The sequence below is a fragment of the Pecten maximus genome, chromosome 3, assembly GCF_902652985.1.
Source record: "Pecten maximus chromosome 3, xPecMax1.1, whole genome shotgun sequence".
Lineage (NCBI taxonomy): Eukaryota > Metazoa > Mollusca > Bivalvia > Pectinida > Pectinidae > Pecten > Pecten maximus.
In genome coordinates this window covers 22,390,259-22,404,737 of record NC_047017.1, presented here as the reverse complement: position 1 = coordinate 22,404,737, position 14,479 = coordinate 22,390,259, and the positions used below count along the sequence as shown (strand labels likewise).

Here is a 14,479-nt window from a genome sequence, read left to right as displayed (position 1 = left end):
AATGGCCTTCGCGTATTTGCTTGTGATTTCTCTTTTTTCCTTATCATCTGTTTTTATAATTAAAAGTTGTGTTTTTTTGTGTGTGTTGTTGATATTGTGGTATTTGAAAATTGTCTCTGGCTTGTTCCGTAACTATTTCTATATAGATTTATTTTAATTTACATACCCTATTATTGTGTATACAGTACATTTCAATGATAGAAAATTTCTCTTATTTGCGATGCAAATATCTCTGAAAATGTCTCTGTATTAGAATGTTTGTAACGTCCCTAGTTTGTGTTTTCCGTACCAGAAATGTCTAAAATCTCGAGCTAATGTTAAGATATTTTTTCTGTTGAAAAGTTTGTATATATTTTTTTTATGTGTGTGGTTTTTTTTTTGGATTTTTGGGGTTTTTTTTATTTATGTCGCCTTGCCACGGCTAATATGACATAGCATTTCATTATACAACAAACACGTGTGAGATAGAACAGAACATGTATTGATACATCAGACGGGAATACACAGTAAACGGATGACGAGTTTCCTTTTTCGGCACAGTCCTGATCTGTCAAGCCCTCGTCCTAACCGCCAGCTGACGTCTGCTGGATCTGTAGCTGTATATGATCATGCTGAAAATAAAATATATATTGGTTTTGAAATGAATTTTTTTTTCAGAGGATAGCAATGTTAGAATATTGCACTCGCTTAACAATATCTGCTTAGTACATGATAAGAGCAGGCCCGGATAGCAATTTTAGAAAACGGAAGCACATCAATACAGCGTGTACCGTCAAGTTTTTCTTGTAGTCCCGGAGTCTGGACGGCTGTCATTGTAAATTCGGTTGTCCATACTCAATTTCGTCCAGATATAACTCTAACACTGCTGACACTCTGATGAATGGATGAACTTTACTTATTCCATGTTTCCAAATCACGCACATCAAACCAAAGTTGAAATGAAACCCGTCACAACATATACTTATGTTAGGTGAAAACCCCAATTTTCAGTATTTGATGACCCGGTTTACCTAGAATACAGTTATCAATATCAATAAGGTAATCAAAACTCTCTATTGTTCTTTTGTTAGTTGATGGCAGTACCTTTTTCTTTTCTTTTTTTTAACGTGGAAGTTTATTTTATTACTATCATGATTTTATCGTTTAAAATCGATAAACGAGGGCATTTAACGAAGTCAAATCGACCAGTTTATTCAAAAGTGGTTTGATGATATCGACGAAAGTAGTAGGGGACACAATGATTTAATTTTCAAATCTAACTTCGGTTTGGAAAGCTATTTAACAAAATTAAATAAAAAGGACTGTATAGTTCTATGCAAATTTCGAACTTCAAATTTCCCGCTTCCATTGGAAACGGAAAGGCGGATAGGAATCCCTTCGGAAGAAAGAAAATACACATTATGTAATTTAGATGAAGTCGGTGATGAATTCCATTATTTTTTTAAATGTAAAAAAGACACAATGCTAAACTAGAGAAAAAAATATGCCAAAGTATTGCTTCACAAACCCAAATACTGACAAAATGAGTGGGGTGTTTACAGTATGTGACATTAGACAAATGAAAAAAAATATAAGCTTATTTCCTTTGAAATTATAGAAATGTATTAACAACAGTTAAGATGAATACAATGAACATTATTGGTATACCTTATAGGAACTTAATACTTTTTACACATACATTGTAATTACAAACCATATCATATATATTAAGCTGTAGAACTTTCCAGACGTATCTATGTTGCGTATTGCCAATTATTAAAGGACATTGTTTTTTTTTCATGATTATTACACTATATATGTGTCAATGTAAAAATAATAAGCCCTATTGTATAATCTCTACATACCTTATAAAGGGAGATAACTACTCCAACTTTACAAAAGTTCAACAAAAGTTGATTTTCAAGTATGTTTTATGTAGCTTCGATATAGACTTAAGCCTACTGTACACTTTATTTTTAGTAGTGGCATAAAGTATGTTGTATTGTAAAGAATATGAGTACATTGTGTATAATTATACTTCACATAAGGGATGATAACTTTCCCTAGATTTCAACCAGTCTAAAGGATAAATAAGCCAGTTCTAGTGAGCTAAATAATTATAATGAATCTCTGTATAATTTACGAAGCTTAGTGTTATTTATCTGTGCGTATTGTTAACATAACTTTTTATAAGTATGAATGTACATGTACATGTTTATGCTAAAGTGTAGAAGTTTCCAGTTATTATCTATCAATATTCTACAACATTCATATTTCCCAGATTTTCACAATTCATTATATGGAAAAGTAAGAATCAAATAATTACGTCCACACATATGATCTGCTCGCATTGTCATGTTATAATTGTAACATTGCTGTACATTTGTTTGACCTCTTGTTACACACTCTCAAGTGTGTCAGAGAGTAATGAAAATCTTGAAAAATCTTGACTTCATCTGGTTTTAAGGGCGTGACATCGACCATGAACTTTCCAATGGTCTTTATCAACCTGCATATCTAGAAACGTTTTGCTTATTTCTCCGTCATTAGTTGATATCGGTCACGTGACAATGAAGGGTAGAATGTATGACTCACTGCTTGTGGGGATTTTCATCGGTGGGAATCAATTTGAAATCTATAGCTCAATTACAAATATAATTCACTTGTGATGAATGTTTTTTGTTTTTTTTTTTTTTTTTTTTTTGTTAACCTTAATCGTAAAAAGTGCATTAAACTATCGTATCGTAATTGATATCGTCTGTTTAATGTTTTAAGTACAGATATTACTTGCCAGGTTTGAAACCTGTGTGAAAAAGAAAGTATGATCAAATGCATTTACCAAAGTTTTTAGCACTACAACGGCACACTAGTAGTCCCTAATGAAGGAGGCGTGGTTGTAGGTGTAGTGGTAGTGGTTGTAGGTGTAGTAGTTGTAGTTGTAGGTGTAGTAGTTGTGGTTGTAGGTGTAGTAGTGGTAGTTGTTGGTGTAGTAGTTGTGGTTGTAGGTGTAGTCGTTGTGGTTGTAGGCGTAGTAGTGGTGGTTGTAGGTGTAGTAGTTGTTGTTGTAGGTGTAGTAGTTGTGGTTGTTGGTGTAGTAGTTGTAGTTGTAGGTGTAGTAGTGGTGGTTGTCGGTGTAGTAGTTGTGGTTGTTGGTGTAGTAGTTGTGGTTGTTGGTGTAGTAGTTGTGGTTGTTGGTGTAGTAGTTGTAGTTGTAGGTGTAGTAGTTGTGGTTGTAGATGTTGTAGTTGGTGATGTTAGTGAGGTCGGCGTGGTTGGTGTTGTTGTGGTAGTTGTAGGTGTAGTAGTAGTGGTTGTAGGTGTAGTAGTTGTGGTTGTTGGTGTAGTAGTTGTAGTTGTAGGTGTAGTAGTTGTGGTTGTAGGTGTAGTAGTGGTAGTTGTAGTAGTTGTGGTGGTAGGTGTAGTAGTTGTAGGTGTAGTAGTTGTGGTTGTTGGTGTAGTATGTTTTTAGTGTGTAGTTTGTGGTGTAGTTGTATCGTTGTGGTTGTAGTGTAGTAGGTTGTTAGGTGTAGCTAGTTGTGGTTGTTGGTGTAGTAGTTGTGGTATGTAGGTGTAGTCGTTTGTTGTTAGGTGTAGAGTGGTAGTTTGTAGTGTGTAGGTGGAGTGTAGTAGTGGGGTGTTGTAGTAGTTGTGGTGGGTAGTGTGTGTGGTAGTAGTGGTTGTATGGTTGTAGTAGTTGGTGTTTGTAGGTTCCGTAGGTGTAGGGGTAGTAGTTTTGTAGGATGTAGGTGTAGTGGGTGGTTAGTGAGGTGGGTGGTGTGTTTGGTGGTGAGTAGTTGTAGGGTGTATAGTAGTAGAGTGGTGTTGTAGGTGTGTAGTGGTGGTTGTAGGTGTAGTGCGTTGTGGTTTTGGGTAGTAGTTGTGGTTGGTAGGTGGTAGTTATTGGGGTTGGTGGTAGTAGTAGTTGTGTTGTTGTTAGGTGGAGTAGTGGTGGTTGTGGTGTGTAGTATGTGGTGCGTCTGTGTTGTTGGTTGTCGTAGTGGTTGTGGTGGTTGGGGGGTGTAGTGGTGGGGTTGTTCGTGAGCTGTTAGTGGTGGTTGTCCTGGTGTTGTGTTTGTGTGTTGTGTGGTTGGTGGGTGGCGGTGTGTGGTGGTGTGGTGGGAGTGAGTCGGGTGGTTGTCGGGCGTGTAGCGTGGTGGTTGTGGTTTGTCGGTGTGTGTGGTGGTTGGGTGTAGGTAGTTTGTGGGTTGGTAGTTGTAGTAGTAGTAGTTGTGTTGTAGGGTAGTAGTTGTGGTTGTAGGTGTAGTAGTGGGGTGTGAGGTGATGTAGTAGTGTGGTGTAGGTGTAGTTTGTTGTAGGTATATGGTGGTTGTAGGTGTAGTAGTTGTGGTGTTGTGGTTGTAGGTAGTTGTGGTTGTAGGTAGGTAGTGGTGGTTGTAGTTGTGTGAGTTGTTGTAGGTGTAGAGTTGTGGTTGTAGGTGTGTAGTGGTGTTGTAGGTGTAGTGTGGGGGTTGTAGTGTGTAGTGGTGGTTGTAGTGTAGTAGTGTGTTGTAGTGGTAGTGTAGTGTTGTCGTGTAGGGTGTAGTAGTGGTGGTGGTTGTAGGGTAGTTGTGTGGGGTTGTAGGTGTAGTGTGTGTTGTAGGTCCGTAGTAGTCGTGGTTGTAGGTGTGTAGTTGTGTTGTAGGTGTAGTGGTTGTGGTTGTAGTGTGGGGTTGTAGTGGTGTTGTAGGTTTTGTTAGTGTTGGTTGGTTGTAGGTGTAGTAGTGTGTGGTTGTAGTTAGTTGTCGTTTGTGTAGTGTAGTAGTTGTGTTGTAGGTGTGTAGTGTCGGTGGTGTAGTGTTGGTTGTGGTTGGTTGTAGGTTGTAGTGGTGGTTGTTCGGTGTAATGTCGTAGTGTGGTTTGTAAGGTGTGTCGTGGTGGTTGTGGTGTGGTTTGTATGTAGTGGTGGTTGGTTGTGTGTGTGTGGTGTGTTGTATGGTCGTTAGATTGGGGTGTTGTGTTGTAGTGGCTGGTAGTTATAGGTGTAGTAGTTTGTGTTGTTGGTGTAGTAGTGTGTGGGTTGTAGTGTTGTTGTGTGGGTTGTAGGTTTTAGTAGTGGTGGTTGTAGGGAGTAGTGTGGTGTAGGTGTAGTGTTGTGGTGAGTTGGGTGATGTGTAAGTAGTGGTTTGGTGTAGGGGTATAGTTGGTGGTTGGAGGTGTAGTAGTGGTGGTTTAGGTTGTAGTAGTGGTGGTTGGAGTGTGTGTAGTGGTTGTTGTAGGCGTAGTAGGGGTGTTGGTTGTAGTGGTAGTTGTTGTCTGTAGGGTGTAGTCTGTGCTGGTTGTAGGGGTTGTAGTGATGTGGTTTGTAGGCGTTTAGCAGCGTAGGTGTGGTTGTAGGGGTGTAGTTGTGTTGTAGTGTAGTTGTTGTGTTGTGGTGTGTAGTTGTGGTTGTAGTTGTTGGTGTGGGTAGTTGTGTTGTACGGTGTAGTAGTTTGGTGTTGTAGTAGTGGTGGTTGGTAGTGTAGTAGTGGTGGTGGTTGTAGGGGTAGTGTGTGTTGGTGTGTAGGTTGAGTAGTGGTGGTTTGTGTGTGTAGTTGTGGTGTGTGGTGTAGGGGTGGTGGTGGTTGTAGGTGTAGTAGTGGTGGTTTGTGGTGTAGTAATTGGTGGTTGTTGGTTTTGGTAGTCGTTGTGGTGTGGCGTAGTGTGGTGGTGTTAGTGTTGTAGTTGTTGTTGTAGGTGTAGTAGTTGTGGTTGTAGGTGTAGTCGTTGTGGTTGTAGGCGTAGTAGTGGTGGTTGTAGGTGTAGTTGTTGTTGTAGGTGTAGTAGTTGCGGTTGTAGGTGTAGTTGTGGTTGTGGTTGTAGGTGTAGTAGTTGTGGTTGTAGGTGTAGTAGTGGTGGTTGGATTTGTAGTAGTGGTGGTTGGAGTTGTAGTAGTGGTGGTTGTAGGCGTAGTAGTGGTGGTTGTTGGTGTAGTTGTGGTGGTCGGAGGCATGGGGATAGGAGGGGGGGGGGGATGGGCGAGGGACGCAGGGCGGGCTGGAGGCGGGAGGCAGGGCGGAGGTGGGGAGGCCCGGGGGGCTGGCAGGAGGGCCGGTGGGAGGGTGGAGGGGGCCAAGGAGGGTGGCGGGCGGGAGGAGGAGGAGGGCGGGAGGGGGAGGGGCAGGGGTAGCGCGGACAGGGGGAGGACCCACCTGTACCCGTGCGGGCAGAGCAAAGGGAATGTGGGGGGGAGGGGTGGCATCCCCAGGTGGTCGCGGAGGACGGGACGACGAGGGGGGGACAGCAGGGGGGGGGGCAGGACGGGGGGCAGGGTGGGGGGGAAGGGGGGCGTCCGTGGGGGGGAGGTGCGGGAAGCAAGAAGGGGGGGGCTGGAGGGGGTACGGAGGAGGGGAGTGGGGGTCTCCATGCGGATGTATCGGGCTGGTGGTGGGGGTGGTGTGAGGGGAAGGGGAGTTGTATTAGGTTTCTCCTGGGAGGCGCGGAGAAGGAGGCGTGGGGGGGGGGGGTTTGGAGGAGGGGGGTGTGGAGAGGGGGAAGGCCTGGGAGGAGGGGGACGGGGGGAGGGGCGCGAGGGGGGGTTGGCTTCGCGGGGGGACCGGAGTTCGGCGGGGAGCGGAGGGGTGTAGTAGGGGGGTGGGCGGGAGGGGGGAGGAGCGGGGGGGGGAGAGGTGGTGTTGGGGGAGCTTAGTAGTGCAGTTGCGGGATGGAGGGGCGGGTGTAGGTAGGGGGGGGGGTTGTTGGTGCAGTAGGGTGTGGGTTGTATGTGTAGTGGAGTAGGTGTTGGTGGAGGTGGAGGTGGGTCGGGGTTGGGGTCAGCGAGTGAGTGGGAGGGTGTAGTGAGGAGGAGGGTGGGTCTGGTTATATTCTTTTGTAGGGTTTGTAGTATTTGTGGTTGTAGGTTTTGTAGTTAGTTGTGTGGTTGTTGGTGTAGTGTTGTAGGTGTGTAGTGGTTGTTGTAGGTGTTAGTAGTGGGGGGTTGTAGGTGTAGTAGTGAGTGGTTGTAGGTGAGTAGTGTTGTGTAGGTGTAGTAGTTTGGTTGTGGGTGTAGAGATGTGGTTGTAGGTTGTATAGTTGTAGTTGTAGTTGAGTAGTTGTGGTTGTGTTGGAGAGTGTAGGTGTAGTATGGTGCTTGGGCGGAGGGCCCCGAGAGGCAAGGGAGGGCGAGGGAGGGCGCATCTAAGGAGGGGGGGGGGGGGGGAGGGCTAGGAGGAGGGGGGGGCATGGGGCGGTAGTAACAATGGGGCGAACGGCGGGACTCGGGGGAGGCAGGCGGGACTTTTAGGAGGCCAGCGCAGCCAGGGCGCGGGGGGGCTTGGGAGGTACTGAAGGGGAGGGAGGGGGGGGGGGGGGAGGAGGAGGGGGTGCATTGGAGGGCCAGAGGAAGTGGGGGGGGCGGAGTGTCGCGGCGCCCTAAGGAGGGGGGGTGGGGGGGAGGGGACGTGAGGCGGGGGGGGGGGGGACCTAGAGGAGGAGGCCCCACCCCGGGTCCAGCGAGGGGGGGGCCGTTCGGGATAGGAGGGCCAAGGGCGAGGAGAGGGGGCGGGGAGTGCCGGGACGGCAGCAAGGGCCCCCCGGGTAGTAGTCAAGCCCCGCGGATAGGATGGGCGGGCAGCCGGGAGGGGGGGGAGGGGGGGGGCTGGCGCGGGTACACGGCCAGCGTCCCGAGGCGCACGGGGCGCAGGGAGGTTAAACCATCAAGGCAAGGACCGCCTCTCCTAGGGCGGCACGGGCAGGAGAGTGGCGAGCAGGGGTGCGAGGCCTACCCTTCCGTGGTAGGAGGGGGGCGGGGTAGGGGGGGGAGAAGGGAGGAACGGAGGGAGGTGGGGACCGGTGGCGGCGGGCAGGCGCACGAGGCGGAGCGTGGGGAGGCAGGCGGGCGGGTAGTTTGCAGACGGCGGGGAGGGGGAGAAGAGGGGGCGGCTGAGGGGGAGAGGGAGGGCGGGGCTTCGGGCGGGACGCGTGGGTCTGAGGAGGGGAAGTGGGGGAGGAGCGGGAGGAGGGGGGCGGTCGCCACCACTACGTACCTCTGGAGGGGGAGCAAACCGGGTGGGGGGCAGCTGGGAAGAGGGGGGTGGGATTGTAGCGGGCCGAACGGGGGGGGAGGGCCCGGGCAGCACTCCGCACGCGGAGGGGGGGTAGGGGCCTAGGGGCGGGAGGGTGGGGAAAAGGGGGGGGGGGGAGGGCCTAAGTCCCACTCGAGGTAGTAGGACACGTGGGAGAGTAGGGGGTAGAGGCCCGATGGCCGAGAGGATAAATGGAGTGGCAAGGGAGGGGGGGGGAAGGGAGGGGGGGAGAAACGGGGGTGTGGGGGCAGGGTCGGGAAGTCGCGACAAGCGGGGGGGGTTTGCGGATGGGGGAGAGGGAGGCAGGGGTGGGGGCGGGCACGGGGAGTGGGGGAGGCGCTGGGGGCGGAGGAGGGGGTGGGGGGGGGATTTCGGTAGGGTGTGATGGTGAGTGGAGGGGGGAGGAGGAAGGCCAAGGAGGGGGGGGTGGCGAGGGGGACTGCGGTCTGACCGGTGAGGTCGGGGGCTGGAGGTGAATAGGAAGTGCGGGGGTGGTTGTGTAGTAGGTTGTGGTTTTGTAGTGTATTGTTTGAGTGGACGTTGTTGTAGGTGTAGTTGTGGTGGTTGTAGTAGTGGTGGTTGTAGGTGTAGTACTTGTGGTTGTAGGTGTAGTGGTCGTTGTTGTTGGTGTGGTAGTTGTGGTTGTAGGTATAGTAGTTGTTGTTGGTGTAGTAGTTGTGGTTGTAGGTGTTGTAGTGGTGGTTGTAGGCGTAGTTGTGGTGGTTGTTGGCGTAGTTGTCGTGGTGACAGGTGTTGTAGTGGTGGTGGTAGGTGTAGTAGTTGTAGTTGTAGTAATGGTGGATGTAGGTGTATCCGTACTTATTGATGTTGGTGAAGTTAAAGAAGTTGGTGTTGTGGGTGTAGTTGTGGTGGGTGGTTTTGTTGTTTGGTTGTTGTATATTGGGTCGTGGTTGTTTTGGTTGTAGGTAGTAGTTGTCGGCTGTTGTAGTATGTTGTGGTTTTTGGTTTGTTAGGTGTAGTAAAGTAGTTGTGGTTGTAGGTGTGTAGTCGGGTTTTTGTAGGTGGTAGGTAGTGGGGGTTAGGAGGGGAGGGGAGGGGTGGTGTCGGCGGGGGGGGAGGAGGGGGGGGTGGAGGGGGAGTAGTGGTGGGGTGGGGGGGGGAGTGGGTGGTGGTAGGAGGGAGTGGGGTGGTGGGGGTAGGTAGGTGTAGCGAGTGGGGGGGGGTGGGTAGGTGGTAGTTGTAGGAGTTGTGAGTGGGGTGGAGCGGGGAGGAGTGGCGTTGAGGTGTAGTAGTGGTGGTTGGAGGGTGTAGGAGTGGTAGGTGTCTGTGTAGTGGTTGGGCGTGGGTAGGTGTAGTAGTGGGATAGGTTTCTGTTGGTGTAGTAGGGGTGGTTGAGGTGGGCTAGGGGTGGTCTGGGGTTTGTAGGTGGTAAGTAGTGGTGGTGGTGGGTGGTGTAGTATGTTTTTTTTAGTGTGTAGTGTTGTGTTGTAGGTGAAGTTGTGGTGTAGGGGTAGTGTGGTGGTGCTGTGGGTGTAAGTAGTAGTGCCACCGATGTAGGTGTAGTTGTAGTAGTGGTGGTTGTAGGTGTGTAGTTAGTACGTGTCGTTGTAGTAGGGTAGTTGTGGTGTTGTGGGGTAGTGAGTTCCCCCCCCCCGTGTGGCCTTGGTTCCCGGGCGGGGGAGGGGGAGGCAGCGGCGGGGTGGCGCGGGCGGGGAGAGTGGCCCAGGTCGGGAGGGGGAGGGGGGAGGAGGCGTGGTGGCGAGGGGGAGGAGGAGGTGGTCGACTTTGGGGTTGGCACGGCCGGGGCAGGGGGGGACATGTAGGGGTGGGTGGATGGCGACGGGAGGTAGGGGGCGGGGTGGGCTGGGGTTGTAGTAGTGGGGGTTGTAGGTGCGAGGAGGTGGGTAGGAGGGGGGGAGTAGTGGTGGTGGGAGAGGCGAGGTGTGGGGGTGGGGGGCAGGTTCCGTACGTAGTTGTGCGGTGGAGTGGAGGGAGTTGGTGAGGTGTTGGGTTAGGTAGGGGGGGGTCCCTAAGGGTGTAGTAGCTGGTGGGTGTGGGTGCAGGAGTGGTGATGTGGGGTGTGGTGGTAGTGTTGGTTGTAGGTGTAGTAGTGGGTGATTGTAGGGGTTATAGGGTAGTGTAGTCGGTGGTAGGTGTTGTCGTGTCCAGTTAGATGTAGTAGTGGTGGCTGTAGGTGTATCCTACTTATTGATGTCGGGTGAGTAAAAGAGAGGGGGGGGGGAGGCTTTTGCTAGGAGGGGTTACTGGGGGGGTGGAAAGGGGGTGGGCAGGGTGCGTGGAAGTGGGTTGTAAAGCTGGGGGTGGATGGGCTGGCGGGGAGTGTAGAGGAGTGGGCGCGTGGGGGGGGGTGTTGGTAGGTGTGGCGGTGGTTGGTGGGTTGTAGTAGTGGTGGCGTGGGGTTGGAGGTTGGAAGGAGTGTGGTTGGAGGGGGATTGGGGAAGTCGTTGTTGTTGGTGTAGACGTAGTCGGTGGTTTGTAGGTTTGGTAGTAGTTTGCGGTGGACGGGGTTGGTCGTTGTTGGTTGGTAGTGTAGTGAGTTGTGGTTTGTAGATGTGTAGTTGTCCCCCCCCCCCCCCCCGTGGTGGTAGGTGTAGTAGTTGAGGTTTGTTGTAGGTGTAGTAGTGGTAGTTGTTGGTGAAGTGGTTGTTGTTGTAGGTGTTGTGGTGGTTGATGTTGGTGTAGTAGTTGTGGTTGTAGGTGTAGTAGTGGTTGTTGTAGTAGTGGTGGATGTAGGTGTATCCGTACTTATTGATGTTGGTGACGTTAAAGAAGTTGGTGTTGTAGGTGTAGTGTGGTGGGGGGGGAGGGGTTGAGTAGTGGGTTGGGTGTAGGTGGCAGTAGGGGTGGTGGTGGGTCCGAGACCCGTAAAGTTGTGGGGCCCGGGGGGTAGTATGGTGTTGTACGGTGTAGGTTGTAGAGCTTGGTGTTTGTTGAGGTGTAGTAGCTGTGGTTGTCGTGTAGTAGTGGTGGTGTCTGTGGGTGGTGTAGTGGTGGTTTAGTGTGGGAGGAGTGTAGTTGAGTGTGGTCCGTAGTTGGTGTTGTAGGTGTAGTAGTTGTGGTTGTAGGTGTTGTAGTGGTGGTTGTAGGTGTAGTGGTGGTTGTTGTGGGTGTAGTAGTGGTGGTTGGAGGTGTAGTAGTGGTAGTTGTAGGTGTGGTAGTAGTTGTTGTTGTAGGTGAAGTTCAGTGGTGGTGTAAGTGATCCCCGTGGGATCTGGGGCGGGGGGGGGGAGGGGGAGAGGCGGGTGGGGGGAGGTGGGAGCGGGGGTGGGGCGGGGGGCGCGGGCAGTAGGTAGGCCGGGCGTGGGGATGGGGGAGCGAGTCTGGTGGTTGTAGGTGTGGTAGTTGTGGTTTGTAGGTGTAGTAGTGGTGGTTGTAGGTGTTGTCGTAGTGGTTGTTGTAGATGTTTGTGTACTGATTGAAGTTGGTGTTGTAGGTGTAGTAGTTGTGGTTGTAGGTGTTGTAGTGGTGGTTGTAGGTGTAGTGGTGGTTGTTGTGGGTGTAGTAGTGCTGGTTGTAGGTGTAGTAGTGGTAGTTGTAGGTGTGGTAGTTGTTGTTGTTGGTGAAGTAGTGGTGGTTGTAGGTGTGGTAGTTGTGGTTGTAGGTGTAGTAGTTGTGGTTGTAGGTGTAGTAGTGGTGGTTGTTGGTGTAGTAGTAGTGGTTGTAGGTGTAGTAGTGGTGGTTGTAGGTGTGGTAGTTGTGGTTGTAGGTGTAGTAGTGGTGGTTGTAGGTGTTGTCGTAGTGGTTGTTGTAGATGTTTGTGTACTGATTGAAGTTGGGGTGTGGAGGGTAGAGCCTGAGGGGGTGGTGTGCAGGTGTAGAGGAGGGGGGTGGAGGGTGTGGAAAGGGCTCGCACCGCGGGGGGGGTGAACGGGTCCGGTGGTAGGGGGGGGTGTGTAGGGTGGTAGGGATAGGAGTTGTGGGAGGTGTGGAGGTGTAGGCCCCCCCCCGTGGTGGTTGTAGGTGTAGTGGTGGTAGCTGTATAGGGGGGAAGTTGGGGGGTAGGTGTAGTTGGGGGGTGTAGTGTCTAGTAGTGGTGGTGGGCCTGTAGGTGTTGGTAGTTGTTGTTGTAAGGGTGTAGATAGCAGTAGTGGTGGTTGTAGGTGTAGTAGAGTAGTAGGTGTAGGTGTAGTAGTGTGGTTGTAGGTGGGTTAGTAGTATTGTAGCTAGTAGTGGTTTTGGGAAGGGGGGAGGGGACGGGGGCGGAGGGGGGCGAGGGGGGGGGGGAGGGAGGAGGGCGGGGGGGGAGGGTGGTCGGCGAGGGGGCGGGGGGAGGGGGAGGGGGGGGGTGGAGTGGGGCAGGGGGGGAGGGGTGTGGAGGGGGTGGGGGGAGGGGTAGTGGTGGGAGCGCAGCCTAGGGGGGGGAAGGATTGGGTGTTGGAGGGTGTGGCTGTACGGATGGACAGGGGTTGTTGGAGGGGGGAGTATGGGGGTGTTGGAGGTGGTGAGTAGTAGTTGGGGTGGAGGTTTTGGAGTCGTTGGGGGTAGGGGGGGTGTGGTTGTAGGGCCGTGTTGGGTTGTGGTTTTTGGTGGTTGTGGTTGGGTTTTTGGTCGTTGTCGGTGTGGCCGTGTGGTTGTGTGTGGTTGTGGTTGTTGTCGGTGTCGTCGTGGTGGTTGTGGTTTGTGGTGTTGTTGTTGTCGGTTGTCGGTGGTGGTTGTGGTGTCGTCGTGTGGTTGTAGGTGTCGTGTCGTGGTTGTGGTGCCCCGGTCTGTGGTTTGTCGGTGTCGTCTGTGGTTGTAGGTGTAGTAGTGGTGGTTGTAGGTGTAGTAGTGGTGGTTGTAGGTGTGGTAGTTGTTGTTGTAGGTGTAGTTGTGGTGGTTGTAGTTGTGGTTGTTGGTGTAGTTGTTGTGGTTGTAGGTGTAGTTGTGGTAGTCGTAGGTGTTGTCGTAGTGGTTGTTGTAGATGTTTGTGTACTGATTGAAGTTGGTGTTGTAGGTGTAGTAGTGGTTGTTGTAGGTGTAGTCGTAGTTGTGGTTGATGGTGTAGTAGTGGTGGTTGTAGTTGTGGTTGTGGGTGTAGTAGTGGTGGTTGTAGGTGTAGTAGTGGTGGTTGTAGGTGTAGTAGTTGTGGTTGTAGGTGTAGTAGTTGTGGTTGTAGGTGTAGTTGTTGTGGTTGTTGGTGTAGTTGTAGTAGTCGTAGGTGTTGTCGTAGTGGTTGTTGTAGATGTTTGTGTACTGATTGAAGTTGGTGTTGTAGGTGTAGTAGTGGTGGTTGTGGGTGTAGTAGTGGTGGTCGTAGGTGTAGTAGTAGTGGTTGTAGGTGTAGTAGTGGTGGTTGTAGGTGTAGTAGTTGTGGTTGTTGTAGGTGTAGAAGTGGTGGTTGTAGGTGTAGTTGTTGTGGTTGTTGGTGTAGTTGTGGTAGTCGTAGGTGTTGTTGTAGTGGTTGTTGTAGATGTTTGTGTACTGATTGAAGTTGGTGTTGTAGGTGTAGTCGTAGTTGTGGTTGATGGTGTAAATGAGGTTGTTGTGGGTGAGGTAGTGGTGGTTGTAGGTGAAGTAGTTGTGGTTGTAGGTGTAGTTGTTGTCTGTGTAGTAGTTGTGGTTGTTGGTGTTGTAGTTGTGGTTGTCGGTGTTGTAGTAGTGGTTGTAGTTGTGGTTGTGGTGTAGTAGTTGTGGTTGTAGGTGTGGTAGTTGTGGTTGTAGGTGTGGTAGTGGTGGTTGTAGGTGTAGTAGTTGTAGGTGTAGTAGTAGTGGTTGTAGGTGTAGTAGTGGTAGTTGTGGGTGTAGAAGTGATGGTTGTCGATGTTGGCAATGAAGAAGACGTTTGAACCTCAGCGGCGATAAGAGTTTCCGCTATCGTAGAGTGCAGAGGGAATTTTGATTTTGATGTGTTTGTTATATTGGAAAAGTCGTCAAGAGAAAGAGACCACATCATGGCTCCACCGTATCCTTCCTTTATCAACCAGGCGGCCTAGCCATGAAAAAATCCATACGAAATCAATTAACAAATGTGATTTAATTAATGAAACTAATTTGTTGGACTTTCATAGTGTTTTGCATAACATTGAATTGATAAACTATAGGATATTCAAATAACAACGTTATGATATCAACCGTACCCACAATAGAGTTCTAAATACATACAGACATTTGGCGCTTTTAGATTGTCTAAATTACGTGTTTACCCTACCGGTGGGACAGATAATCGAATTTAACCAGGTAAGCGTGATAGCTGCGAAACACTAAGCATGTCTCCTTGTTTTCAAACTCCTAAACAGTCTCTCAACGGATTATCTTTTCGGAATGAGAGTTGGGATTCTATAAGTTTCGTGATCGGCTTGAGATTACTCGGTTGATAGTTGTAATACATCAATTCAACAATTATATGACGTCAGGTTAATAATTTGAATACCGCCACATGAGAAACAACTAAACTGACAGTGTTATACCATAAGAAAACAAAAAACCTTTTTGCCATCTTTCTTGTGTTATACTTTTATACTACTTCCATACATCCGTTAAATGATAATATATATTGATTTACAGAGTTATAGATTTTATTTAATTGATAGGTGTAATCA

General features: G+C 49.8%; 1 protein-coding gene across 1 annotated transcript; it reads right to left on the bottom strand.

Annotated features, from left to right (window-relative positions):
- Nucleotides 1-463: 463 nt before the first annotated feature.
- Nucleotides 464-9,759, bottom strand: LOC117322656 (mucin-2-like). The gene is made up of 4 exons (XM_033877592.1): nt 9,490-9,759; nt 8,513-8,919; nt 2,819-3,439; nt 464-611 (listed from the first exon to the last, which is right to left on the bottom strand). The coding sequence occupies exons 1-3, from the start codon at nt 9,757-9,759 to the stop codon at nt 2,833-2,835; spliced, it is 1,284 nt and encodes a 427-aa protein (XP_033733483.1). The 3' UTR covers nt 464-611; nt 2,819-2,832.
- Nucleotides 9,760-14,479: the final 4,720 nt, after the last annotated feature.

Bases quoted from the DNA above. Each gene is read 5' to 3' on its own strand.
- LOC117322656 (XM_033877592.1), bottom strand. From the start codon at position 9,759: ATGTCCCCCCCTGCCCCGGCCGTGCCAACCCCAAAGTCGACCACCTCC. The intron at 8,920-9,489 runs GTGGCACTACTA...ATACTACAACAG, and splicing joins CTACAACTACACCTACATCG to CCGACAACTACTACCTACAA. The intron at 3,440-8,512 runs TCAAACAATACA...ACACTAAAAACA, and splicing joins ACACCTACAACAACGTCCAC to TACTACACCAACAACCACAA.